Raw genomic sequence first — 26,575 nt, 5'->3', positions numbered from 1 at the left:
TCCTCCCAGTAGATTCTACCCCCTCTCCCCCCCTGCACTAATTATGAGCACAGCAGGGAGGATAAATGCAGCAGGCACAGACTCGCCTAATAATGGATCCAAGCGCTGCCGTTCTATCTATACTCTGCACTACCGACGGCGGTAGTGCAGAGAGAGTATAGAAGGGAACTGCAGCGCCTGGAACCATTATTCCAGGAGTCTGTGTACGCCGCCTTTATCCTTCCTCAAAGTTCAGTGCGAGGAAGAGGGAGAATGCGGCGGGCAACAGAGGGGGGCGTGGACATGCCACTGGAGGAGGGGGGCAGAGGACAGTGACAGGAGATAGCATCTGGCTCCCCTCCATGCACTCTTAACAGCGGCTGTGACCACCACAAACAAGGGGAAACCAGGCGGCCAATCGCAGCGGTGAGTGACAGAGGCTTCAGCCAATCGGGCTGATTCAGCATGCCTGTCATTTCCCTTTTGCATCTGTGTACCATGTTAGAGCACATCTTAGAGAAAACATCTTAGGAAAAAAGTAAGAATGATTTTAAACATTTGCATTGCCTTGTTAGCATCCTTTTTAGCTATTTAACACCCTGAAATAGAAAATTGATTTTATATTTAATGCCTAACAGTTACTCTTTAAAGAGAAACCGTGACCAAGAATTAAACTTCATCCCAATCAGTAGCTGATACCCCCTTTTACATTCCTTTTCACAAACAGATCATCAGGGGGCTCTGTATGGCTAATATTGTGGTGAAACCCCTCCCACAAGAAACTCTTGAGTACCATGGTCCTGGCAGTTTCCTGTCTGTAAACCTTGTTGCATTGTGGGAAATAGCTGTTTACAGCTATTTCCAACTGCCAAAAAAGCAAGCAGCAGCTACATCATCTGCCAGCAGTAAAAATGTCACCAAATGTCAGAATGTAAATCAGGGATTTAAAATATTTTACAATGGGCAAAGACTGACTAAATCATTTGAACATAATTATCGTAAAAATGAAGCATTACATTACATTATTTTCACTGGAGTTCCTCTTTAAGTGTAATGACCAAAAAGTGTCATCAGACCAAGTCAGACACAAATTAGACATTATTAATATGAACTAAGCTGAAGAACCTCTGGTTGCTGATAGTTATTATGGTGGAGTTGAGACAGGAGTCTTTAAAATGTCGGACCGAACAATAAACGTGGCTTGATGTAAATTACCTTCATGCAAATGACAAAAGCCGGATCAATAAGAAATAATGTAGAGTAGGAAAAAACAGAAAAAAACATTAAGAAACATCAGCACATGCAGAGGGAGATTGAGCCCGGAGTTTAACCACTTGGAAACATCACTGGGGTCTGTAAAAAAAAAAAAAAAAAATGGGTACATTTATCGGCGATCACCCGCAGTTTAACAGGGAATAACATTGCATAGGGAAGAGCAGCATCTCTCAGGGAGCGTTTGGCTGAAGTAAACAAAGCCCTTTGTCGTTGCACCTCTAGGGAGAAGTCAGGAAAGAAGAGCAGCTTACTGTTTCCATAGGCAATCTCTCCCTTCTCCCTGGCAGCTCGAAGTGTGGTATCCCGATCCCTAAAATTTAGCAACTTAAAGTGGATCCGAGATGAACTTTTACTCCTTTCATAATTGTGTTCCTTTCCTATTGTTTATAGGGCATTCCTTAAAGCCAAATACGTTTTTGTTTGTGTTTTAATACTCTAATTCCCTATAAACTATCCACGCCCACAGGTTTTCAGAGAGCCAAGGCACTTTCAGATAGTAGCAAGGGCTCATGGGTGCTCAGTCTGGGCAGGAGGAGGGGGAGGTATTACTAGCCAGAGATGGCAGAGGGGAGGAGAAGGGGGATTCGTTTTTTTTGCTCAAGATGCAGATAAGCCTGCATCTGTGTAATGTTTACAATGTTTACAAACAACATGGCTGCTGTCGTATCACAGGAATAAATAATCATATTATATAAAGCTGTTTGCAGCTAGATTTGCTTTGTAAACTATTTAAACTTTAGATAAGATATATAGACAAGTTACTTGTTATAGTTAGTTTTTCATCTCGGATCCGCTCTAAATATAAGGGTGCACGGAGGTGATCCAGGTGGAGGGGCCTTATTGGGGATCCGATGGGCTCTCGCCACAATAAAGGCTGTACAAAATATCTCCCACTTTAATAAAACAATCAGAAGCTTTTCTGCAAATTCTGCAGCTTTCTTCCCTTCTGCTTTTTCAGGCAGACAGACTATACGTACATTGGACCGCCAATTGCGGTTCTCTAGATCCTCCTGGCGCGCTTTAAGGCCTTTGATGTCAGATTGGGCTTCCAAGATGGCAGGCTGCAGAGGACGGACGCTATCTTCTATGTCACTGATGCGGTTCTCAGCCTCACCAACCCACGACTGAAGGTCCTGCATATCCTGCCAGAGGAGGGAGACACCAGTCTTCACCTCCTTCAGCTTGGTAGTAATCATGGTGAGCCTGGATTGGCAGCCCGCTATGGCGTCCATCACTTTCTGTAGTTAAGGAGAGGCAGCGGTGTCATCAGAGGCCTCATTTTCCCCACCACGCCTAAATTTCTTCAATTTGGCAGCCGCATCCACGCTGCGCCCTCGGGACATTTTGGCACTGATCGAAGCAGGTCAGGATGAGAAATGTACCCGGAGAAGAATTGGGCACAAAAAGCACTCTCACTGGCCAAAAATCAGAGAAAGAGGGGATTCCTGAGCGGGAGCTGCAACACCACACATCCTCACTCCATCGCTTCCGGACACGCTGCCATCAGGATTTTTCTTTAAGATTCTTTATTTAATATTTCAACAAGAAAAAACTACCAAGATCTAGACAATATAGTAGTAATAATCACCACGTTAATCTGCCCTTTTAAACAGCTACAACAATAGAGCAAAAAGTAGAAACATAGGTTTTACATAGACTAATATTTTAACTCCTATACTATACTTCATCTTTAATATCTACCATATTGTTCGGACCATAAGACGCACCTGACCAAGGCCGGTTCTAGTAACAATGGGGCCCCAGGCAAAATAAAACTGATAGCCCCCCTGTCAGACACCTCCAAATCAGAAAGCTGCTAAATTTCCCCCAAGGGCCCCTGAGCTGGCTGTTGTGCTCCTCCAACCACCACCCAACTTATCTTTGTTCCCTGGGGCCCCTACATGGCATTTGGCAGAGCAGCGTCTCAACTGTTCTGGCTGCCATGCACCTCTGTCAGTCCATGACTCCATGCCCTTCCAGAACTTTACCCTTGCAGGTCCATGTCTCCTCCATGACCTGTCACATGTTATTGCGTGCTATCCTGCCACCGGTCACAGAAATGAAGCCAGCGCTGGTCGAACATGGAATTGCACAGAGCCACAGACTTTAAAGAGGTGTGTGCCCACCGGGACAGGTGAGATGCTGTGCTGCCAAAGATTCTGCAGTGGCCCTAGGGAGCAAAAGTTAAGTTGGAGGGGAGACAACTTTGGGTGAGGGGGGGCTGCAAGCTTTGGGACCTTGGGCCAATTGCCCCCTTTGCCTCTAAAGCAGCGCCGGCACTGCTCCTGACCATAAGTACCTAGGTTTAGAGGACAAAAATCACGGGAAAAATATATTAAACCTGGTGCGTCCATAGTGCGGGGCATCTTGTGGACTTTTTTTTTTTTTTACCCCCGAAGCTGTCTCTATCTAAGGTACTCTACCTAAGCAACGCTTCCTACGGACACAAACCCCTGCTGCCCCACCAGCTACAATGCACTACACTGCACTGCACCAACCCCTGCTTCCTCATCAGCTAAGCTTCACTTCACTACACTAACCCCTGCTGCCCCACCCGCCGCACTCTCCTCTCCTGTTCTCCATCTTGCAAGTGCAAACTTATTTTGCCAAATAAAATTATTCCGATTCTAAAACCTAGTTTTAAATAGTGTACTTAAACCATAAAAGGACAGTATCAAATATAGGCAGTCCCCAACTTACAAATGACTCGAGTTACAAGGTTTCAGAGATACAAATTTGTCTTTATGTACAAAATATACCGTATAGTCATCTACTTACAAACAACTTGTGTTACAACAGTTCCAACATACAAAAAAAACTTTCTCCATGTAAAAAATTATGCTGTTTTTTTTATTTCAAATTTTTGTTGTTTAACCACTTCAGCCTTCAGTCGTTTACACTTTATGCATCCGAGCAATTTTCACCTCCCATTCATTAGCCTATAACTTTATCACTACTTATCACAATGAACTGATCTATATCTTGTTTTTTCCGCCACCAATTAGGCTTTCTTTGGGAGGTACATTTTGCTAAGAGCCACTTTACTGTAAATGCATTTTAACAGTAAGAATAAGAAAAAAACGGAAAAAATTCATTATTTCTCAGTTTTCAGCCATTATAGTTTTAAAATAATACATGCCTCCATAATTAAAACTCACGTATTGTATTTGCCCATATGTCCCGGTTATTACACCTTTAAAATTATGTCCCTATCACAATGTAAGGCGACAATATTTTATTTGGAAATAAAGGTGCATTTTTTCCGTTTTGCATCTATCACTATTTACAAGTTTAAAATAAAAAAAAAAATTAGAAATATTTTATCTTTACATTGATATTTAAAAAGTTTAGACCCTTAGGTAAATATTTACATGTTTTTTTTTTTTATTGTAATGTATTTTTTTTGTTTTTGTTTTTTTTGTATTAAACATTTTATTTGGGTATTTTTGGGAGGGTGGGATGTAAACCATAGTTTTATAATGTAAATGTGTCTTGGGAGTTTTATTTATTTCACTTTTAGTTGTAGTTTTACTTTTTGGCCACAAGATGGCGGCCATGAGTTTGTTTACATGACGTCACTCTAAGCGTAACATACGCTTAGAGCGACGCATGGGGGACGTTACAGCCAGAAAAAGCGAAGCTTCCGAGAGAAGCTGTCGCTTTTTCAGCGGGGGAGAGGAATCAGTGATCGGGCACCACAGCCCGATTCACTGATTGCCAGGCTAGCGAACCACGGCCGGGAGCGCGTGTGCATGCGCGCGATCGGCCGCAGAAGCGCGTGGACGCGCACATGGCCTCCTGGGCGTAGCTAATATGTCCAGGAGGCCAAAGTAGTTAATGTTACAGTATTGTATAAATTATTATAAGTAGTTTAACACTTTAAAAGCATGTTAAAAACCACAACTAAAAAAACACAGTGTACATTATTATGTCGAAGTCCAGAGTTGTCATTTATGCACATTTTACTATGTACTGTATAACACAGGATTCCACTTACAGACAATTCAACTTGCAAACTTTCATGGAACTGAACCTGATTGTAAATAGGGGACCGTCTTTAATGTTTTACTTATTACATATTTTTGTTAATAAATTTGACAGTATTGTATAAAATGTCATAATTAGTTTAAAACACTTTAAAAGCACATTGAAAACAACAACAAAAATGTCCAAATCCAAAATTGTTCAAAAGTTGAGTGGTTGCGTGGACTCTCTCAAGGGACAGTTGGTATAACAGCCTGGATAATCACTCCAGGTGATGCAGGTACACATTTGGAAGTCCTCTATAGGGGGACAATACAATAGTCAACCTTTAATGTTGTGAATGCATAAACTAGTGTTGGCAGATTATCTAGAGAGATGAGGTTTTTAATTTTAGCAGTGCTTCTTAGGTGTAGGTAGGAACATTTCAGAAACATAGATGTGACTTCTTGCGTTTAATTCACCATCAATACACCTAGGTTTGTTGTTTGGATCTGGGCTCTTTACCTAGAGTGGTGCTGATTGACAGTGGAGCTTACATTTTGTCAGCATTTAGTTTTACCATATTGTCATTCATCCACTCCTGTAGTTCAGCTAATCAAGAATTTATTGTTTAAGTAGGATCTGTCATGCCAAGTTTGAAGGGTAAATATAGCTGCTTGTCCTCGGCATAGCAGTAGCGTGGCAAGACACGGTTTCATGGTTTTTGGCAACGTTTCCAAGTGCTAACATACATTGTGAATAGCAAAGAGGAGATGATTGAGCCCAGGATCACACCATATGTTAGAGGTACAGAGCTGGACAAGAAGAATCCCAAGGATATCCTATGTGCTATATCAGCCAAGAAGGAGTTAAACAGTTGAAGCATTTAAAGTGAATCCAAGGTGAAAATAAACTGATGATATAAACAATTGTCTTTATCCTCATACTCTGAAAATGACTTTTTTATATATATCTTATGGTTTTATTTTATACTAGCTGATGGCCCGGCGTTGCCCAGGTATGTATTTGGCTGCTTTTGGCTCCACCCATTTTATCTAACCCTAACACAATTACTCAGTGCCCAAGTTTGTGGTCTTTGGCATCAGTAATTTGCATTGAAATAAAACCAATCAGATTGGCTGTTTGTGGCTCCACCCCTTTTCTGAATTTGAACCCCAGTCATTCAATGACCAACTGTACCAGGTTTGAGGCTTGTGCCTGCCATTAACAGTGCAAGAATGGCAGCAATTAAATAGAGAAAAAAAAGACAAATCGGAACCCCTCGTCATGTATTATGTTGGTATATAGATAGGATAAAGCAAGAGAAGATATACTCACAAGTGTAGATTGCCGCGACAGGCAACCACTAAATGCGCAGATGGGGAATTTTTCCCGTCCCTACTCGGGCTAAGATGTCGCTCTCTGTATATAGAAAAAAATGGGCAGTAACACCCATCCACTAGGTGCATAATCAATTCACTTGGAAAATACAGAGGCGCCAAAGAAGAATAAAATAGATTAAAAACAGCTTAAAATGGGTGGTGTTGGTAAGATCACCTCCCCATAAAGACACAACAATATGTATCATAAATCAAATACATTTATTCTTACTCCAAAAGGTTCTGCAACGCTTTTCGTGGGTCTGGTGCCCGCTTTCTCAGGCAAGATACAAGTAGGAGTAACTACAATAAAAACATACAAAACAGGATATATTTTATCTTTCTGTAGCGAGTTCCCTATAGGCTTTACAGATATAAATAAACTGGTTTTCCTTATCCAACATATCAATAGTATCAGTAATAAAATACCATCTGTATATAATGCAAAGCAATACAATAGAAACAAATTGTATTGTATTGCTTGGCATTATATGGCATTATATTCTATACAGATGATGTTTTTATTACTGATACTATTGATATCAGTCTTGTAGATGAGATATGGTCTAACTAGCCTTGAATTATAATTACTGCTTAAACAAATATCTCTAATAATAGTTAGCAACTAACTGACCTCATCTACTCATAGATATATCAATGTACAGAGGCGCCAATAGGATAAAACGTACTAAAAGGTTTAAAATATTCAGGTGGTGGTGGTGGACCAGCCGACCTAAAAACAGACTCGATGCTGTTGATTGAATCCAAAAACAATTTATTCACATACTCCGAGACAAACTGCAACGCGTTTCACGGGCAAAATCCCGCTTCTTCAGGCATTAAACAGTAGTATCACACAGCTCTAGGTCCAGATTAAGCACGGCACCTCTGTCTACTGTCTACTCATAGGTATTAATGTATTTTTTTTATGCATGTACAATATTTAGCTTAGAAATGTAAGGACCCAGGCAGCATCAAGGTAGAAGGAAACTATTGAATATGTAATTTGGAGTCTATAGCTAATGTTCTGAGCCTTCCTCGGCAGACATATTATTTTATCTCCTGTACACTAATTAAACCTATCCTATACTTCCAAGAGACTGATTGGTGATATTTCACAACAGGCTGGTCTGATCTCTGCAGTGGTGAACGATATAGAATGCCATGGCCAGGAATAGAGAGTCAGACCCGTGTGTACAGTGGCCCCATTACATCTGCTAAAGATCTCCGACACCCAAGCATTGCATGATCGCTTTGTTCTCCCCGCACCAATGCCCTTGGGAATCCACTCTGTTGCGCGCCGCTAATCGTCTCTCTACCCCTCTACTAGTAACAGATGTGTTGCTAGCCAGGAAGTTGATGACACGTTTGTACAATGTCCGCAATGCTCTGTTGTCTGGCAGGGATCTGTACACAATCCCTTGGGTGACAGAGATTCCCAGAAGGACCCCTTTATGTGCACAGGGCTTAAAGGGAACCTGAAGCAAGAAGTATATGGAGGCTACCTATTTATTTCCTTTTAATACCAATGCATTGAATACTTTTACCCATTGACCATGAACAAGCATATGCAGATCAGACAATTTTGTCAGATCTCACAAGATTAGCTGCATGTTTGTTTTTGGTGTGATTCAGACACTACTGCAGCCAAACAGACCAGCAGGGTTGCCAGGCAACTGGTATTGTTAAAAAGTAAAAAAATTAAATATAGCAGCCTCCATATACTTCTTCCTTCAGTTTATCTTTAAATTAAACCACACTACTCCGGTAGCCTGATGAGCAATATTTCATGGTCAGCTGTATCCAAGACCCTTGCACAATAAGGATGAAACACTGACCTCTGTCTTACATAGTCAGGCCTGGAACCTACTAGAAACGCTTCTATGAGCGTGTTGTAATTTGAAAAGCTCTTGCTAATGTAATGCTATGGGTGTGATCCCACTAGAGGCATACATTTGAAATCGGCGCCGGTAGACCTGGGAGCAGGACGCAGACAATATATGGCTGATCCTGCTTCTGCACAAGTCCAGGTCGTGTTCATTACTATTCCCCCTCTAGGCCGCCATGGATAGTGTTTAATGATATAATTCGGCTTCCAGCTATTGCTGGAGGCCGAATTATTGTGTTTTAAAAGCAACTTCAGCTCCGTCTTCTGACGAAGCCGACGTTACTCACTGAGCGCGCTATAGCTGTAATTCCTATTACAGTCTATGGTGGCGCCAGCTGCACCCAAATCTACCTGTGCTGGAAAGCACTGCTCCGCACTACAGGGATGTAAAAAAAAAACCATAGCATTGCATTAGCAAGAGCTTTTTCAAATCACTAGCACTTAGAAAAGGCTGCTAGTGGGTTTGAGCCCATACATAGTTTGATTGAAAAAAGACATCCATTCATCCATCAAGTTCCATAAACAAAAAAAAAAAGTTAATAGCTTATAGTCTATATCTGCTTGTTTAGCCCTTCAAAGATTAACAAACATTTTCTATAAGGCCTTGTTCACATTTGCCGGCACTATTGCAAGCGTTAAGCGATTTATTGAGCTTTTTTAAGGCACTTTTCCCTGTGCTTTGAGCTTAGAAAAGCGCTTTTGAAGAGCGATTGTAATTTTCACTTCCTGACGTCAATCAGGAAGTGAACTATTTGACCCGGAAAAGAATAAATTATATTTATTTTTAAAAGCGCTTGGAAAATCGCAAAGCGCTTGAAAAGCTTTGTATAGCGATGCTCCTATACTGTAGCTTCCATTGAGCCAAGGCGCTCAGAAAATGATACATGTAGCGCGTTTGCGATTTTACTAAAATCGAAACACCCACATGATAACACTCTCATAGGAAATCATTGCACAAGCGCTTTTAGGGAGTTTTCAAAAATCGGCAGCGCTTACAAAAAATTCACAAAAGGTCATAGTGTGAACTATGACAAAGACAGTCTGGATGAGAAAAGTATGTTAATCCCTGTGGGATAAATAATCAGAGAGAGACAGTTCTGTGGTCCATTTAGCTTGACCTTCGAACACATACTCGCACATATTTTTATTTTGGTTATATGTGGTGTTCGTAATCTATATTAGCTTATACTGTACGTTGTTCTACTATTTACAAATGTATGTATATTTTATGGATTTTATTGTAGTAGTAGGCCTATACTTGAGTTTTGCATGTCTTACTATCCACCCCTTTTTTATTGTCACTCGGCTGCCCAATGTTATTCTTTGATTCCATTTTCTACCTAGTTAGTTCGTGTAATACTTTGTGAACATGTCCCTGAGAAGGTGGGGCTTAAAACACAATTACCTTTAAAAAAACAAAATACAATATATTTTGTTTCATTTGGGTATCCCTGCAGTCTTTAACCACTTGAGGACCTAGGGCTTTCTACCCCTTAAGGACCGGCCACTTTTTTTCCATTCAGACCACTGCAGCTTTCACGGCTTATTGCTCGCTCATACAACCTACCACCTAAATGAATTTTGGCTCCTTTTCTTGTCACTAATAAAGCTTTCTTTTGGTGCTATTTGATTGCTCCTGCGATTTTTACTTTTTATTATATTCATCAAAAAAGAAATGAATTTTGGCAAAAAAATGATTTTTTTAACTTTCTGTGCTGACATTTTTCAAATAAAGTAAAATTTCTGTATACATGCAGCGCGAAAAATGTGGACAAACATGTTTTTGATTAAAAAAAAACCCATTCAGTGTATATTTATTGGTTTGGGTAAAAGTTATAGCGTTTACAAACTATGGTGCAAAAAGTGAATTTTCTCATTTTCAAGCATCTATGACTTTTCTGACCCCCTGTCATGTTTCATGAGGGGCTAGAATTCCAGGATAGTATAAATAACCCCCAAATTACCCCATTTTGGAAAGAAGACATCCCAAAGTATTTACTGAGAGGCATAGTGAGTTCATAGAAGATATTATTTTTTGTCACAAGTAAGCGGAAAATGACACTTTGTGAGAAAAAAAAAAAAAAAGTTTCCATTTCTTCTAACTTGCGACAAAAAAAAAAAATGAAATCTGCCACGGACTCACCATGCCCCTCTCTGAATACCTTGAAGGGTCTACTTTCCAAAATGGGGTCATTTGTGGGGTGTGTTTACTGTCCTGACATTTTGGGGGGTGCTAAATTGTAAGCACCCCTGTAAAGCCTAAAGGTGCTCATTGGACTTTGGACCCCTTAGCGCAGTTAGGCTGCAAAAAAGTGCCACACATGTGGTATTGCCGTACTCAGGAGAAGTAGTATAATGTGTTTTGGGGTGTATATTTACACATACCCATGCTGGGTGGGAGAAATATCTCTGTAAATGACAATTTGTTAATTTTTTTTACACACAATTGTCCATTTACAGAGATCTTTCTCCCACTCAGCATGGGTATGTGTAAAAATACACCACAAAACACATTATACTACTTCTCCTGAGTACGGCGATACCACATGTGTGGCACTTTTTTGCACCCTAACTGCGCTAAAGGGCCCAAAGTCCAATGAGTACCTTTAGGATTTCACAGGTCATTTTGAGAAATTTCGTTTCAAGACTACTCCTCACGGTTTAGGGCCCCTAAAATGCCAGGGCAGTATAGGAACCCCACAAATGACCCCATTTTAGAAAGAAGACACCCCAAGGTATTCCGTTAGGAGTATGGTGAGTTCATAGAAGATTTTATTTTTTGTCAAAAGTTAGCGGAAAATGACACTTTGTGAAAAAACACAATTAAAATCAATTTCCGCTAACTTGTGACAAAAAATAAAATCTTCTATGAATTAGCCATACTACTAACGGAATACCTTGGGGTGTCTTCTTTCTAAAATGGGGTCATTTGTGGGGTTCCTATACTGCCCTGGCATTTTAGGGGCCCTAAACCGTGAGGAGTAGTCTTGAAACGAAATTTCTCAAAATGACCTGTGAAATCCTAAAGGTACTCATTGGACTTTGGGCCCTTTAGCGCAGTTAGGGTGCAAAAAAGTGCCACACATGTGGTATCGCCATACTCGGGAGAAGTAGTACAATGTGTTTTGGGGTGTATTTTTACACATACCCATGCTGGGGGGGGAGAAATACCTCTGTAAATGGACAATTGTGTGTAAAAAAATCAAAAGATTGTCATTTACAGAAGTATTTCTCCCACCCAGCATGGGTATGTGTAAAAATACACCCCAAAACACATTATACTACTTCTCCCGAGTACGGCGATACCACATGTGTGGCACTTTTTTGCACCCTAACTGCACTAAGGGGCCCAAAGTCCAATGAGTACCTTTAGGATTTCACAGGTCATTTTTGTTTCAAGACTACTCCTCACGGTTTAGGGCCCCTAAAATGCCAGGGCAGTATAGGAACCCCACTAATGACCCCATTTTAGAAAGAAGACACCCCAAGGTATTCCGTTAGGAGTATGGTGAGTTCATAGAAGTTTTTATTTTTTTGTCACAAGTTAGCGGAAATTGATTTTAATTGTTTTTTTTTCACAAAGAGTCATTTTCCGCTAACTTGTGACAAAAAATAAAATCTTCTATGAACTCACCATACTCCGTACGGAATACCTTTGGGTGTCTTCTTTCTAGAAAGGGGTCATTTGTGGGGTTCCTATACTGCCCTGGCATTTTAGGGGCCCTAAACCGTGAGGAGTAGTCTTGAAACCAAATGTCGCAAAATGACCTGCGAAATCCTAAAGGTACTCATTGGACTTTGGGCCCCTTAGCGTACTTAGGGTGTAAAAAAAAGTGCCACACATGTGGTACCGCCGTACTCAGGAGAAGTAGTATAATGCGTTTTGGGGTGTATTTTTACACATACCCATGCTAAGTGGGAGAAATATCTCTGTAAATGACAATTGTTTGATTTTTTTTACACACAATTGTCCATTTACATAGAAATTTCTCCCACCCAGCATGGGTATGTGTAAAAATACACCCCAAAACACATTATACTACTTTTCCTGAGTACGGCGGTACCACATGTGTGACACTTTTTTGCAGCCTAGGTGCGCTAAGGGGCCCAACGTCCTATTCACAGGTCATTTTGAGGCATTTGTTTTCTAGACTACTCCTCGCGGTTTAGGGCCCCTAAAATGCAAGGGCAGTATAGGAACCCCACAAGTGACCCCATTTTAGAAAGAAGACACCCCAAGGTATTCCGTTAGGTGTATGGCGAGTTCATAGAAGATTTTATTTTTTGTCACAAGTTAGTGAAAAATGACACTTTGTGAAAAAAAACCAATAAAAATCAATTTCCGCTAACTTTTGACAAATAATAAAATCTTCTATGAACTCGTCATACACCTAACAGAATACCTTGGGGTGTCTTTTTTTCTAAAATGGGGTCACTTGTGGGGTTCCTATACCGCCCTGGCATTTTACAGGCCCAAAACCGTGAGTAGTCTGGAAACCAAATGTCTCAAAATGACTGTTCAGGGGTATAAGCATCTGCAAATTTTGATGACAGGTGGTCTATGAGGGGGCGAATTTTGTGGAACCGGTCATAAGCAGGGTGGCCTTTTAGATGACAGGTTGTATTGGGCCTGATCTGATGGATAGGAGTGCTAGGGGGTGACAGGAGGTGATTGATGGGTGTCTCAGGGGGTGGTTAGAGGGGAAAATAGATGCAATCAATGCACTGGGGAGGTGATCGGAAGGGGGTCTGAGGGGGATCTGAGGGTTTGGCCGAGTGATCAGGAGCCCACACGGGGCAAATTGGGGCCTGATCTGATGGGTAGGTGTGCTAGGGGGTGACAGGAGGTGATTGATGGGTGTCTCAAGGTGTGATTAGAGGGGAGAATAGATGCAAGCAATGCACTGGCGAGGTGATCAGGGCTGGGGTCTGAGGGCATTCTGAGGGTGTGGGCGGGTGATTGAGTGCCCTAGGGGCAGATAGGGGTCTAATCTGATAGGTAGCAGTGACAGGGGGTGATTGATGGGTAATTAGTGGGTGTTTAGGGTAGAGAACAGATGTAAACACTGCACTTGGGAGGTGATCGGACGTCGGATCTGCGGGCGATCTATTGGTGTGGGTGGGTGATCAGATTGCCCGCAAGGGGCAGGTTAGGGGCTGATTGATGGGTGGCAGTGACAGCGGGTGATTGATGGGCGGCAGTGACAGGGGGTGATTGATGGGTGGCAGTGACAGGGGGTGATTGATGGGTGGCAGTGACAGGGGGTGATTGATGGGTGATTGATAGGTGATTGACAGGTAATCAGTGGGTTATTACAGGGGAGAACAGATGTAAATATTGCACTGGCGAATTGATAAGGGGGGGGTCTGAGGGCAATCTGAGCGTGTAGGCGGGCGATTGGGTGCCCGCAAGGGGCAGATTAGGGTCTGATCTGATGGGTAACAGTGGCAGGTGGTGATTGGGGGTGATTGATGGGTAATTAGTGGGTGTTTAGAGGAGAGAATAGATGGAAACACTGCGCTTGGGTGGTGATCTGATGTCGGATCTGCGGGCGATCTATAGGTGTGGGTGGGTGATCAGTTTGCCTGCAAGGGGCAGGTTAGGGGCTGATTGTTGGGTGGCAGTGACAGGGGTGATTGATGGGTGATAGGTGATTGGCAGGTGATTGACAGGTGATCAGTGGGTTATTACAGGGAAGGCCAGATGTAATTAATGCACTGGCGAATTTATAAGGGGGGGGGGGGGTCTGAGGGCAATCTGAGAGTGTGGGCGGGTGATTGGGTGCCCGCAAGGGGCAGATTAGGGTCTGATCTGATAGGTAACAGTGATAGGGGGTGATTGATGGGTAATTAGTGGGTGTTTAGAGAAGATAACAGATGTAAACAATACATTTGGGAGGTAATCTGACGGCGGGTTTGCGGGCGATCTAATGGTGTGGGTGGGTGATCAGATTGCCCGCATAGGGGCAGGTTAGGGGCTGATTGATGGGTGGCAGTGACAGGGGGTGATTGATGGGTGATAGGTGGTTGGTAGGTAATTGACAGGTGATCAGTGGGTTATTACAGGGAAGAACAGATGTAATTAATGCACTGGTGAATTGATAAGGGGGGGTCAGAGGGCAATCTGAGCGTGTGGGCGGGTGATTGGGTGCCCGCAAGGGGCAGATTAGGGTCTGATCTGATAGGTAAAAGTGACAGGTGGTGATAGGGGGTGATTGATGGGTGATTGATGGGTAATTAGTGGGTGTTTAGAGGAGAGAATAGATGTAAACAATGGATTTGGGAGGTGATCTGATGTCGGATTTGCGGGCGATCTATTGGTGTGGGGGGGTGATCAGATTGCCCGCAAGGGCAGGTTAGGGGCTGATTGATGGGTGGCAGTGACGGGGTGATTGACGGGTGATGGACAGGTGATTGACAGGTGATCAGGGGGGATAGATGCATACAGTACATGGGGGGGGTCTAGGGGGGGGGGGTTCTGGGGAGAATCTGAGGGGTGGGGGGGTGATCAGGAGGGAGCGGGGGGCGGGGGGGGGGGATAAAAAAAAAAATAGCGTTGACAGATAGTGACAGGGAGTGATTGATGGGTGATTAGGGGGGTGATTGGGTGCAAACAGGGGTCTGGGGGGTGGGCAGGGGGGGTCTGATGGGTGCTGTGGGCGATCTGGGGCAGGGGGGGGGGGGGAAATCAGTGTGCTTGGTGCAGACTAGGGTGGCTGCAGCCTGCCCTGGTGGTCCCTCGGACATTGGGACCACCAGGGCAGGAGGCAGCCTGTATAATACACTTTGTAAACATTACAAAGTGTATTATACACTTTGTATGCGGCGATCGTCGGGTTAACATCCCGCCGGCGCTTCCGTATGGCCGGCGGGATGTTGCGGCGGGTGAGCGGCGCCAGGCGGAGGCGGAGGATCGCGTCACGGATGACGCGATCGCTCCGCCCATGCCCACACAAGGACCGCCGCCAATTGTCAATACGGCGGTCCTTGCGGCGTCCACTTCCCGGCCGCCAATTGTATATACGGCGGTCGGGAAGTGGTTAATGACTAATCTGGACCACCACTTAATGGACCACCATCACGAAAAGATTGGCAGTTGAAATCTGACAGAACCAACAGGTTTTGGGCCAGTCCATCTCCTTGTCGGGGACTCTCAGGGTTTTCTTTGTTTTCAACAGCGTTTCCTCAACTACATTTCCACTACACAGCTGAATCCCAAATCGCAAATCTCTAGTGATTTTTAAATTGCTAGGGTTGCTACTTTATCATAGAAATCATGAGAAGTATTTTCCACTACAGTGATTCGATATGCAAATGGCAATCACTTTCTGGAGCGACTTTATCAGGAATAATGCATTGCAAATGAAAAATGGCAATTGCATAACACAATTACTGAAACATCGCTAGCATTTGTGATTGCAATTGCTAGTGGAAAAGGGCCCTAACTGACAAAATAGTGCGCAAGTGAGTAGGGAGGCTGGCTGGTATCTTACTATTTTGGCAGTTAAACTGCTGTTCAGGAAATGCTGTTGAAAACAAAGAAAACCCTGAGAATCCCCCATGAGGAGATGGAATGGCCCAATACCTGTCGGTCCTTTCAGATTTTAACTGCCTACTTTTTTCGCGATAGTGGTCCTTTAATGGTCTTTCTTTTCCCAGATCGGGTCCTAAGGAGAAGCCTACAATAGGCTTCTCCTTAGAGTGAGCCACGTAGTACAGATCAGCAGCTAAATTTCATTTGCTTTGCGTTTATTGGCAATGTTTTGTTTTGTTGTTTTTTTGCGCTGAGAATAGCCTCCATTTTATTTTATTAAAAAAGCACTTTTAAATGACTTATCTTTCGCTTAAATCGGTTAATTTACTTAGATTATACTTCCTGTAATTAAAGCATGTGTGCCCTGATCTGCTGCACAGACTTTTTTGCAGCAGGTTAAAGGGTCATGTTTCTGATGCTTGCCATGTACCATGAACTGTATTCGTGCAGTCACAGATACCAGGGAAAGAGTTGTTTTCCAAGTATAATTATTTTACTGTGAAAGGACCTTATCCTATGTAATAAAACCTAAGTGTCCCTGCGTCATCCTATCCCTGTGGCCGTGCGTTTGCGCTACTGCGCATATGCAGCACGGACAGCCGTTGGGACAGGCGGATGGGTGCGCTCACGTGGCTGGGGGTGCACGTGCATGTGCACGGACATGCGGTGTGAGAGACCTACAGCCCATTTTTAAATGGGCTTAGGTGAACTAGTCACTTTATAGTTTTTTTAAAATTGGGGACAGGAGTACTCGAATGTAACAGAGACTTTGCTCTTGTAACATTTTGTGCATGTAGTTATGTTCTTTGTTGTTTTTTTTTTTTTTTCTTCTAGTCACATTTCTCAACAGTACAAGTACAGCTCTGTCCTTGCAAAATAATACACTCTTCACTGATCTTAAGCCAGATGAAATGGAGTTAATGTATGCTGGTTATGGTGATGACACAGGAATACAGTGTGCTCTAAGGTAAATGCCTTATTTTTCTAAATGACAAAATATGGAAATATGACAAATAAAAATTCTAAAGACAGTGCTTCTTTTTATAATTCTAAAACTTCTAAAGACCGCATTAATTGCAGTACCCTCAACAAACCATACCGAACTAATGCTGGCCACGCATATTTCAATTCTGATTAAAAACTTATGATTAACTTCAATTGTTTGTGATTAAATGCAATCATTTTGATGAATGGAATAACTCTAAAATGTTGATTATTTTGAACTGTTTATTTAAAAAAACATTCAAATTAGCTTGGCGCAGTAACCATAAAAGTATACTTGTATTGCATTATTTTGACATGACAAATATTGCAACGTAATAAAAAGTTTCACATCCAAATATGCTTTCTCAAAAGCCTCTCCACTCGAGAGGTCAAAAGCCAAAATAGTGTAGTATTGTAACGATCGGTGTCAGCACGCAGAGATAATCTGATTGGTGATCTGCAGTATCACCAAGAATACAGATATATACCTGATTATTGATGATCTGCAGAATCACCGATAATACAGATATATTGCTAACCTCTGGACACCTATAAGTATGTGAGTGTTTGGTGTAACAGTAATAATTTGAATAATGCACCTGCTGAGCAGGTGATAAGAAGCAGCAAGGAATACTGCTCTCGAGGGCACAGGAACCTTCCAGCAGCCTGAGTCTCTCCAAGGGGTGGAGTCAGGCTGCAGATGGGAAGGACCAGAGAGTGAGTGACACCTGAAGGTGGATGTCACTATCTGATCTGGAGACTATCTCTTAAGAGGAGAGATGGCTCTCGAGGTCGGGCTCGCCTGGTCAGTAACACACTGACAGATAAAGTACAAAGACAGAAGGCTGATTCGGTATCCAAGGCAAGCAGGGTCAGGCAACGGAATATCAGATATGCGAGGTACCGAATCAGAGATCAGAGGGATAGTCAGGAAAGCAGTAAGTCATAACAGATATCAACAATGCCTAGTCTGGGTGTGAGGTCCGTGGTCTCTACACCCTGAAACTAGTCTGAAGTATAACAGATTGATAACACAAGTTCCCTAGTCTGGGTGTGAGGTCCGTGGTCTCTACACCCTGGAACTAGTCTAAGCATAACAAAATCACAATACAAGTAATCTGGCTCAGTGTGAATTCCCAGGTCCACCTGGTTCAAACACACTGTTGGATCTGACTAAGGTCTGAGTGCCTCCACGTAGTGTTCGCAACGGCAGACAACTTGAGACTGGCCAGCAGTAACTATATATGGAGTAGTGCTCTCTGGCACCACCCCTAATAGATCAACCAATAGTATCCTGCTCTGGAGTCAGCTGATCGGCGTGATCAGCTGACCTCTCCTTGCCCAGTATAAGAGTCCTGCCTCTCAGCGTGCGCGCGCGTATTCCTAAGCCTGTGTGCACTAACAGACTCAGCCACACCAGACACACGCTGCCGCGTGCAAGCCGCCACGCCGGACGCGGAACCAGCCGCTTTACTGTAGTTACAAGTGGCGGCTTTTCCGCTTTCTGCCCTGTTGCCAGACGCACGCTTCCGCGTGCAAACCGCCGCATTGGACGCGGAATCAGCCGCCTCCCCAGCAGCACACGCGGCGGCTTTTCCGCGTTCTCTAACACGTATGTCAGTATAATGAGTACTGTATTTTTCGCCGTATAAGACGCTCCGGAATATAAGACGAACTCAGGTTTAGAGGGCAAAAAACAGGGAAGAAAATAAACTAAACCTGGTGTGTCCATATTTCAGGAGCATCTTGTACATGTCCTCCCCCAAATGGTGTCCTCCTGTGTACCTCATGTGTCCTCTCATCTCCCCCTGTCTACCCAAAGTGTCCTCTGGTCTCTTACCCTGTGTCCTGTGGTCTCCCCCCTGTGCGCTGTGGTCTCCCCCCCCCCCCCCCCCGTGCCCTTTGGTCTGCCCCCTGTGGTCTGTGCCCTGTGGTCTGTGCCCTGTGGTCTGCCCCCTGTGCCCTGCCCCCTGTGCCCTGTGGTCTCCCCCCCTGTGCCCTGTGGTCTCCCCCCCCCCCTGTGCCCTGTGGTCTCCCCCCCCCCCCTGTGCCCTGTGGTCTTCCCCCTGTGTCCTCTGGTCTTCCCCCTGTGTCCTCTGGTCTTCCCCCTGTGTCCTCTGGTCTTCCCCCTGTGTCCTCTGGTCTGCCCCCTGTGGTCTCCCCCCTGTGTCCTGTGATCTTCCCCCCGTGTCCTCTGGTCTTCCCCTTTGTCCTGTGGTTGCCCCCCTGTGTCCTCTGCAACTCCCCCCAACCATCCCCCCCCCCCCCTGTGCCCTGTGGTCCGTGTGCGTCATTAGAAGCCGGCACTAGAGGAAGCCGCACAGGGAAGCCGGATATCTTGCCGCAGGCAAGATGGAGGAGGTAAGCTGCTGCTACTGACACTGCACGGGGGACCCAGAGACCTAAGCAGGGGGCAGGATAAACACACAGCGGTGGCGACGGTTCGTATCGGCAGGCATTTGGAAGTCGGGGATTCCTTGCCTTTGCCGTATAAGACGCAGGCACTTTTTCTCCCCATGTTATGGGGAGAAAAAGTGCGTCATACGGCGAACAATACGGTATATATAAATGAAAATGTACTTACAAAAGGTGGATTACCACTAATGCAACAGCTGTAATGACAGGGTGGGTAGATTAAACCTGACCTCACTCAGGTTTAAAGGGATACTGAGCAGGTACAAAAAAACAGAATTGGTACTTACCTGGGGCTTCCTCCGGCCCACCATAGGTCGCGAGGTTCTCTGGCGTCCTCCTGGCTTCTCTGCCAGTCCCACTGGCGGCTCCATTAATTATCGACTTCCACCTGAAATCTCCACTACAAATCCCCTCCGCACATTATGCATCATTATGCCAGCTTCTATGTGCCATCACGCCGGCCAGCATGAGAGTCCTGCATACGCTGGGGGAATCTCATGGCCTGCGGTGGGCTTGAGGAAGCCCCAGGTAAGTACCAATTCTGTTTTTCTTTGTACCTGCTCAGTATCCCTTTAAGAATGTCGCTCTCTGTAGGTGTAGAAAAAAGGGTGGGTTAACACCCCTCCACCAAGGGTTGACTCAGGTATTGAACCATGTAAAAAACGGAGGTACCAGATAAGAATAAACCGTTTTAAAACAACTTCAGTTATTTGGAGATATTTGATTAAAGAATTAAGTTTCAGTGAAATTGGACTGTTTAAGTCTGTCTGGGGAGGTATGTCCACCACAACCTCCGTTCCTAAATTGTTTTACCCTCATCTGGTGCCCCTGTTCTTACATTGTTCAACAATTGGCGAGATGTTCCAGACTGCTGGGTTTAAAGGACACAGAATAACTTTTTATGTGGCACACACACACTCACACTCTGGTACATGCTAACCACAGTTGATGGCACAGAAAGAACCCGAAAGAACAAAAAATAAAGGTAAAAGGTGAGTGGAAAAAGGAAAGATGAGAGTCATAATAGCACCTGAATAAGGTAGTGAGGGGAGACTGATACGATAAAGTGAATAGCATACATATCAGTGAATAGCATACATGAATCATCATCCCTGGGAGAATACAGATGTAAAGAAAATGTGGAGACTGAAAAGCCTACCACACAGACCTACTCAACAGAAGGGAATGAAAAGGAAAAAGGCATATGGCACTGATGTTTATCATAAAACCAGTGCCTTTCAAAATGAATTATCCCACTTGATGTTAGGTGGTTTTGTTTTAACACAACCTGGAATTTTAAACTGATTTTCATTTGGGTTTTAGTTTTAGTGAATATATATTCATTTTCTTTGCTTTGAAACCTCATATGATCTGGTGCAATCAGAAGTCACATCATTAGGTGATTCGGGTCCACATCTGTGCAGTGAAGGTGTCATGAAAAAGAGATGTGCAGCCCTCACTGTACAACAGGGCATCCCTTAGCATCAATGGCCTGAAGGTTGTATGCCCAAGGTAAGATCCTGACTGATCAGTTGCCAGTTCTGAATTATTGTGTTGTTAAAGCTACATAGATGAGTATTAAGGGGAGAACCTTCTTGAGCTGGACATTTTTTGTTTCACCTCAGTGAAATATACACTAAGCTTTAAAGAGACTCTGAAGCCAATTTCAAAACTTGTTTTTATCTGTTATTTAGGTTAAGCAATATCAGCAGTGCTGAAAACGCTGCGTTCCCGTGGCAGAACAAGGGTTTTATAACCCCAAATCCTGGAGCAAAACTCCATGGCTTTCAAAGTCGTGGATTTTGCTGCCCCGGGGAGGCAGAGCTTAGAACTGTAGCTCTGCCTTCAATAGCGTCAATCCTCCGCTGATCGCTGCCTCTTCCCGCCCCTATCTGTGAAAGAAGACTGAGAGGGGCGGGGAGAGGCTGCGATCAGCTGAGATCGAATCCAGCAGAGGCAGAACTACAGCAGAAAGCATTGTCTCTACCAGGAAGCATTCCCCGTTTTTTGCCTTGGGGATTTGGGGGGCATAAAACCCTCGTTCTGCTGTGGGAATGCAGCGGTTTAGCACTGGCCATATTAATAATAACCGGTAAAAACAAGTTTTTAAATTGGCTGCGGATCTCTTTAATTTAACATAGCAAAGGCATGGCTTTGCTTGTGCGGTTATAGGTTTAGTTCTTGAGGATAAAGTCCTTATTCTAGGTGTGATTGCATTAAACATGTAGGAACTGTCCATTTGATATGGTAACAAAATTGTGGGATGAATGAAATCCCTCCCTTTGTGGAATGGAGTTAATAATAATAATAATAGTAATGGCAGTATTTGTATAGCGCCTTTCTCCTGTCGGACTCAAAGCGCTTGCGAGGCAGCCACTAGAGCGCACTCAGTAGGCAGTAGCAGTGTTAGGGAGTCTTGCCCAATGAACTCCTTACTGAATTACTGGCTTACTGAACAGGCAGAGCCAAGATTCGAACCCTGGTCTCCCGTGTCAGAGGCAGAGCCCTTAACCAGTACACCATCCAGCCACCAATGGCGGTGGATTTATGACAGTTTAGGGTAACATATTTCAGTCCATTAGGCACAGAACTGAACTGCATCAATTTGTCATCTGGAACAGTCTATGTACATTAAATGCATTTTCTGCATCTCTTAAAGTCAATTAGATTACTAAAATGGTTCTCATGATAATTGTTTGTTTCATAAAAAAAATAAATGAATGCAAGGGAACTTGGAGCAAAACAGTTGTCAAAGTGGAGTAGCTGCTCAGAACAAGGATTTTGATAGATCACTCTGAGCAACTGTTCACTTTTGTAGTTGGTTTGCTCCATGTTTCCTGGCTCAGTTATTGCTAAGTGGGAAAGCTTATGTCTATAACAACTCATGGAGTAACATTATTATTGTTATTATTATTATTTTTTATTTATATAGCGCCAACCTCTTCCGTAGCGCTGTACATGGTACAAAAACAATTAATGGGGAACAAATATACATAAGAAATACAAGACACTGTACAGTCATGACATTGAATAGAATAAATACAGATACATACATAGTTGAGGTGTAGCTGGTACATGTACATATGTTAAAATTACAGCAGTATGAGAAACACTAGGAAGAGGTCCCTGCCCTTGCGAGCTTACATATTTCTTGTTTTAACACGTAATCAGAAGAAATCAGAACCTTACAAATAGTGAGGGACATGTCTAGGATAACTAGATTTTAAGCTCGCAAGGGCAGGGTTCTCTCTCCCTTTTGTGTTCTGGATTTTGTTACACATTTATTCATATTAATTCTGTCACTATTATTACCGATTCTATACTTTGTACTGATTCAGTATTTTGTAAGAACTCTGTATTTTGTATATTGGTGTATACCATTGCAAAGCTCTGAATTGCTGTGATTATTTTTGGTCTACCTTGTTTACCTTCAGCACCAGAGATCCTGACCGCGATTGTCTTATCACCTCAGGGAATTCTTACAGCTGGTAGCAGATTTTCACAGAACCTTGAAACCCCAGAGCAGTTAAGGCTTTTATTGTATCAAACAGTGATACACGGTGAAAACTTTGTTACAAAGCATATCTTGAAAGTAGCATCAAAATAGCGAGAACACAAGAAGCGAAACGGACATCAGCATATAACAAGACAGAGGTGAAGCAAAGCATGAGTATTAGCTATGACATTAGTGATACATCTTATATATGTAAAAATATCCAGATTAATAAGTGTTAGCTAGCCACACACCACTGAAGGTGGGATATGGGTGGGTTCCAGGTGTCATGCTTGCTATTGGCTTCTATGACTGTGATTGACAGTTGTCATAATGCGCAGCTGCGAAAGCCCTGACCATACTGAGAACATCGGATGCCCTGTACCCTTGATACCCAGTGTCAGGAACCGGCCCGCGGCACGCCTGCGTATACGGTTCCCGACTGCGGGTTTGACCAGATCGAGAGGGGAAGCAGCCTTATTCGAGCTACCACAAGGCTGTGACCCCTCAAACACTTCTCACTGCCACCACTAGCTGTTGCTAGACACGTCCACTCTGCTGTTGAGTGCTCAGCACGCAATCCGCGTTTTAGTATTCGGGTCAGCTTTGCGCTTTAGGCCGAATACGGGAACACACACGCACACACACACAAAGTTGCAATCTTACACTGTAGTGAAGCAAAACCACTAACAGTCGTTCCGATCGATACTGTTAGCCACTCCGAGACTTCCCACTCTGCTGTCGAGCGCGGCAGTGCCCATACACACAATGCAATTACAATCTTATACGGTAGTGTTGCTCAATCATACAATCAGGCATGGACTTATACACCGTTACACTTCAGTCTCCTCTACTAGGCTATGAGTGTTAGTTTAGTACAGCAGAAGTCAAACTTATTAAATAACGATTTAATATTCCAGGAAAAAAGTGGAACAATGCAGAAAATAATATATACAAAAGATTTACAAAAACAAGGTAAAAAGTTACAAAATAAAAGTTTACAAGGATACAAGTACAAAGATACACACAAGGCTATTTGCTTACCAAAATAAACAGGCATCAAGATAGAAGAACCTTGGACTTGGTTTTGTGGAGGGACACAGTTCTGGTTGGACCAGGAGCCCACTTAGCTTGGACCGGGAGTCCACCTAGCTTCAGCTACCGTCAGGAGCGGACTGATTTTAGGTATCTGCCCCTGCCTTTTATGCTGGGAGATTTGCCTTGAGGCTGCAAGCCCGTTTGGACGGGGGAACTATTTTTAATTAAATCTCCAGACGTAATTTAATTCCCTGATTGTTCAGTTTGTCATATCCTTTCTGTGATATGTGAACTTCCCAGGTTTTTCCTGTACACTTTTGATCTTAACAGAGATTTCCCATCTCCAGGTGACAGGTGACAACTTGAGCAAGGCTTTCAACATTCCAACAGGCTGTCATATGTAAATTCCTGGCTCAGGCTGGTGTGGTCTGCAGCCAGTCTAGGTGACACATCTGAGACAGTATTTCACAGCAGATTAAAGGTGGGGACTTGACTGCTCTTGGCATAATAAGCCATTTCCTGGCCAGAGGCTAGTTAGCCAATTAGCAGTTCCTGCTCCTATTCACAATCGTTCACGTTCAGATGCAAATGTAGTTGTCATTGAGATATGGACAATCACCCTTGGACAAGCTTCCTTGAGCCAGGTGACAATACCTTCACAAGCCAGGTTCCCGACTGGCCTCTTAACATACATACACATTTGAGGTAGTACCCAGTAGACAGAAAAATGAAATAAATATGTTCCTGTATTATCATTACATCATCAGCACCCTAATATATCACCACACCCAGAATTTCATGTTTTGGAAAGCAGGCAAGTGTTTATTCTTTTCAATCCCAGGCGAGACAGCCAGTCTGTACATAGAATAGATAACTGTGTATTTGACCTTTTATTACAAAGCAAAATGTTCACTGTACTCATCAGAATTATGGTCTCTTAGAATCTGTCTTAAAGGGAAGGTTCAAGCAAAATTAAAAAAATGAGTTTCACTTACCTGGGGCTTCTACCAGCCCCATGCAGCCATCCTGTGCCCTCGTAGTCACTCACTGATGCTCCAGTCCCCCGCTGGCAGCTTGCCGACCTCAGAGGTCGGCGGGACGCATTGCGTAAATTTTTACGCATTCCCGCTAGTGCAGGAACATTAACACATACATTTTTACGCGTCACTGGTTTAATGCGTAAAAATGTACGCATTGAACCAGTAACGCGTAAAAATGTATGTGTTAATGTTCCTGCACTAGCGGGAATGCGTAAAAATGTACGCAATACGTCCCGCCGACCTCCCAGGTCGGCAAGCTGCCAGCAGGGGACTGGAGCAGCAGTGAATGACTACGAGGGCACAGGATGGCTGCATGGGGCTGGTAGAAGCCCCAGGTAAGTGAAACTCATTTTTTTATTTTGCTTGAACCTTCCCTTTAAGAGAGAACTCTGTATCCAGTCTGAACACATATGAGAGATCCTTCCACGCACTCTTCGCATGTCTGTTTAATGGTAGGGCTGTAGTATTTTGTTTTTCATCACTTCTACTAGCTGTGTGATCCCTATGTGTCCCAAAAGGTCGTGATTGAATCTCCCCAATTACTTCTGTAAATGTTGTGGCATATATGGCACGATCCCTTCTGGCTTTTGTTTAAGTAGAAAACCATTGATCAAAATCAGCTCTCCCGGAAGTTCGGTCTGTTCTAAAATATGAACAATGTTTTTATCTTTCCTTTGTTCTTGGAGGCAACAGGAAGCTGACTCCAGAACCTGCTGTTCCATCTTGGAAAGTTTGCTGATTGAAGGCATTTCCTCTGAATAGACAAAATCTCCCTCAACCGCTGCCTTTTTGCCAGTGTGTCTCTCTTTGCATTTGCCAATAGAATGTCATCACTTCTTGGAGGAAGGTGTGCTTTCACATTAACTAAAGACACCCTTTAAGGGCTTTGCACGCTAGCTGTCTGAATGCTTAATGGGTTTGCCTGTCGCATCCACCATTCCTCTATTTGCCCAAATGGGAAGGTAGTCACACAAGGAACGAACAACATGAGCACTGTCATTGTAAATGGTAGTTGTCAAGGACCACAAGAGCTGATCCTTGATTGGGTCAATTGCTCAGTCAGAAACTCGGTCTCACTGCCACTTTGCGCATAGATGCTCATATGTGGTCGCAATCTATGAACCGACTAGCCGAGAGGAGCGTTCAGACGCCAAAGGATTCACCACACATACAATTCAAATGCTTGCCACCACGTGCGTGTCAGCGCACGACTGTAACTATATTAACACTCCGAGAACACTGTAACTTAACCCTTAGCTGTATGCAGGGATCGGCGCCAGATCTGTCTATCTGTGCCCGATTCCAGCATACAGGTTGGAGATACAAAATACTATAGAACGCAAGGTAATGCTTTTGGAGGAGCAAGTACGATTGTGTATGTTCAGGAACAGGTCATAACTGGTAAAACTATTTTTAAACGTTTTAATAACAGAAATGCATTACACACATTTACATACACTAATTAACATAGAACGCAAAGCTTGAAATAAAAAATAACTGTGAAAGGTTTACTTAGCTGAATGCAGGCTGTGTGGAATATTGAATCAAATAAAGTCAATTTCAGATGCAGGCATTGATATCAAAAGT

The 26,575-nt window shown here is 43.5% G+C and overlaps 1 protein-coding gene across 1 annotated transcript in view; it reads left to right on the top strand.

Annotated features, from left to right (window-relative positions):
* Window positions 1-26,575, top strand: part of BRD9 (bromodomain containing 9) — a 257,139-nt gene that overhangs the window by 104,545 nt on the left and 126,019 nt on the right. Inside the window, exon 7 of the mRNA XM_068236483.1 lies at window positions 16,853-16,985. Within this exon, the coding sequence (XP_068092584.1) occupies window positions 16,853-16,985 (133 nt within the window). The remainder of the gene's footprint in view (window positions 1-16,852; window positions 16,986-26,575) is intronic.

The sequence above is a fragment of the Hyperolius riggenbachi genome, chromosome 5 (genome assembly GCF_040937935.1).
Source record: "Hyperolius riggenbachi isolate aHypRig1 chromosome 5, aHypRig1.pri, whole genome shotgun sequence".
Classification (NCBI taxonomy): domain Eukaryota; kingdom Metazoa; phylum Chordata; class Amphibia; order Anura; family Hyperoliidae; genus Hyperolius; species Hyperolius riggenbachi.
Note: the sequence above shows the minus strand (reverse complement) of the source record. Positions and strands in the feature narration are given on the sequence as shown.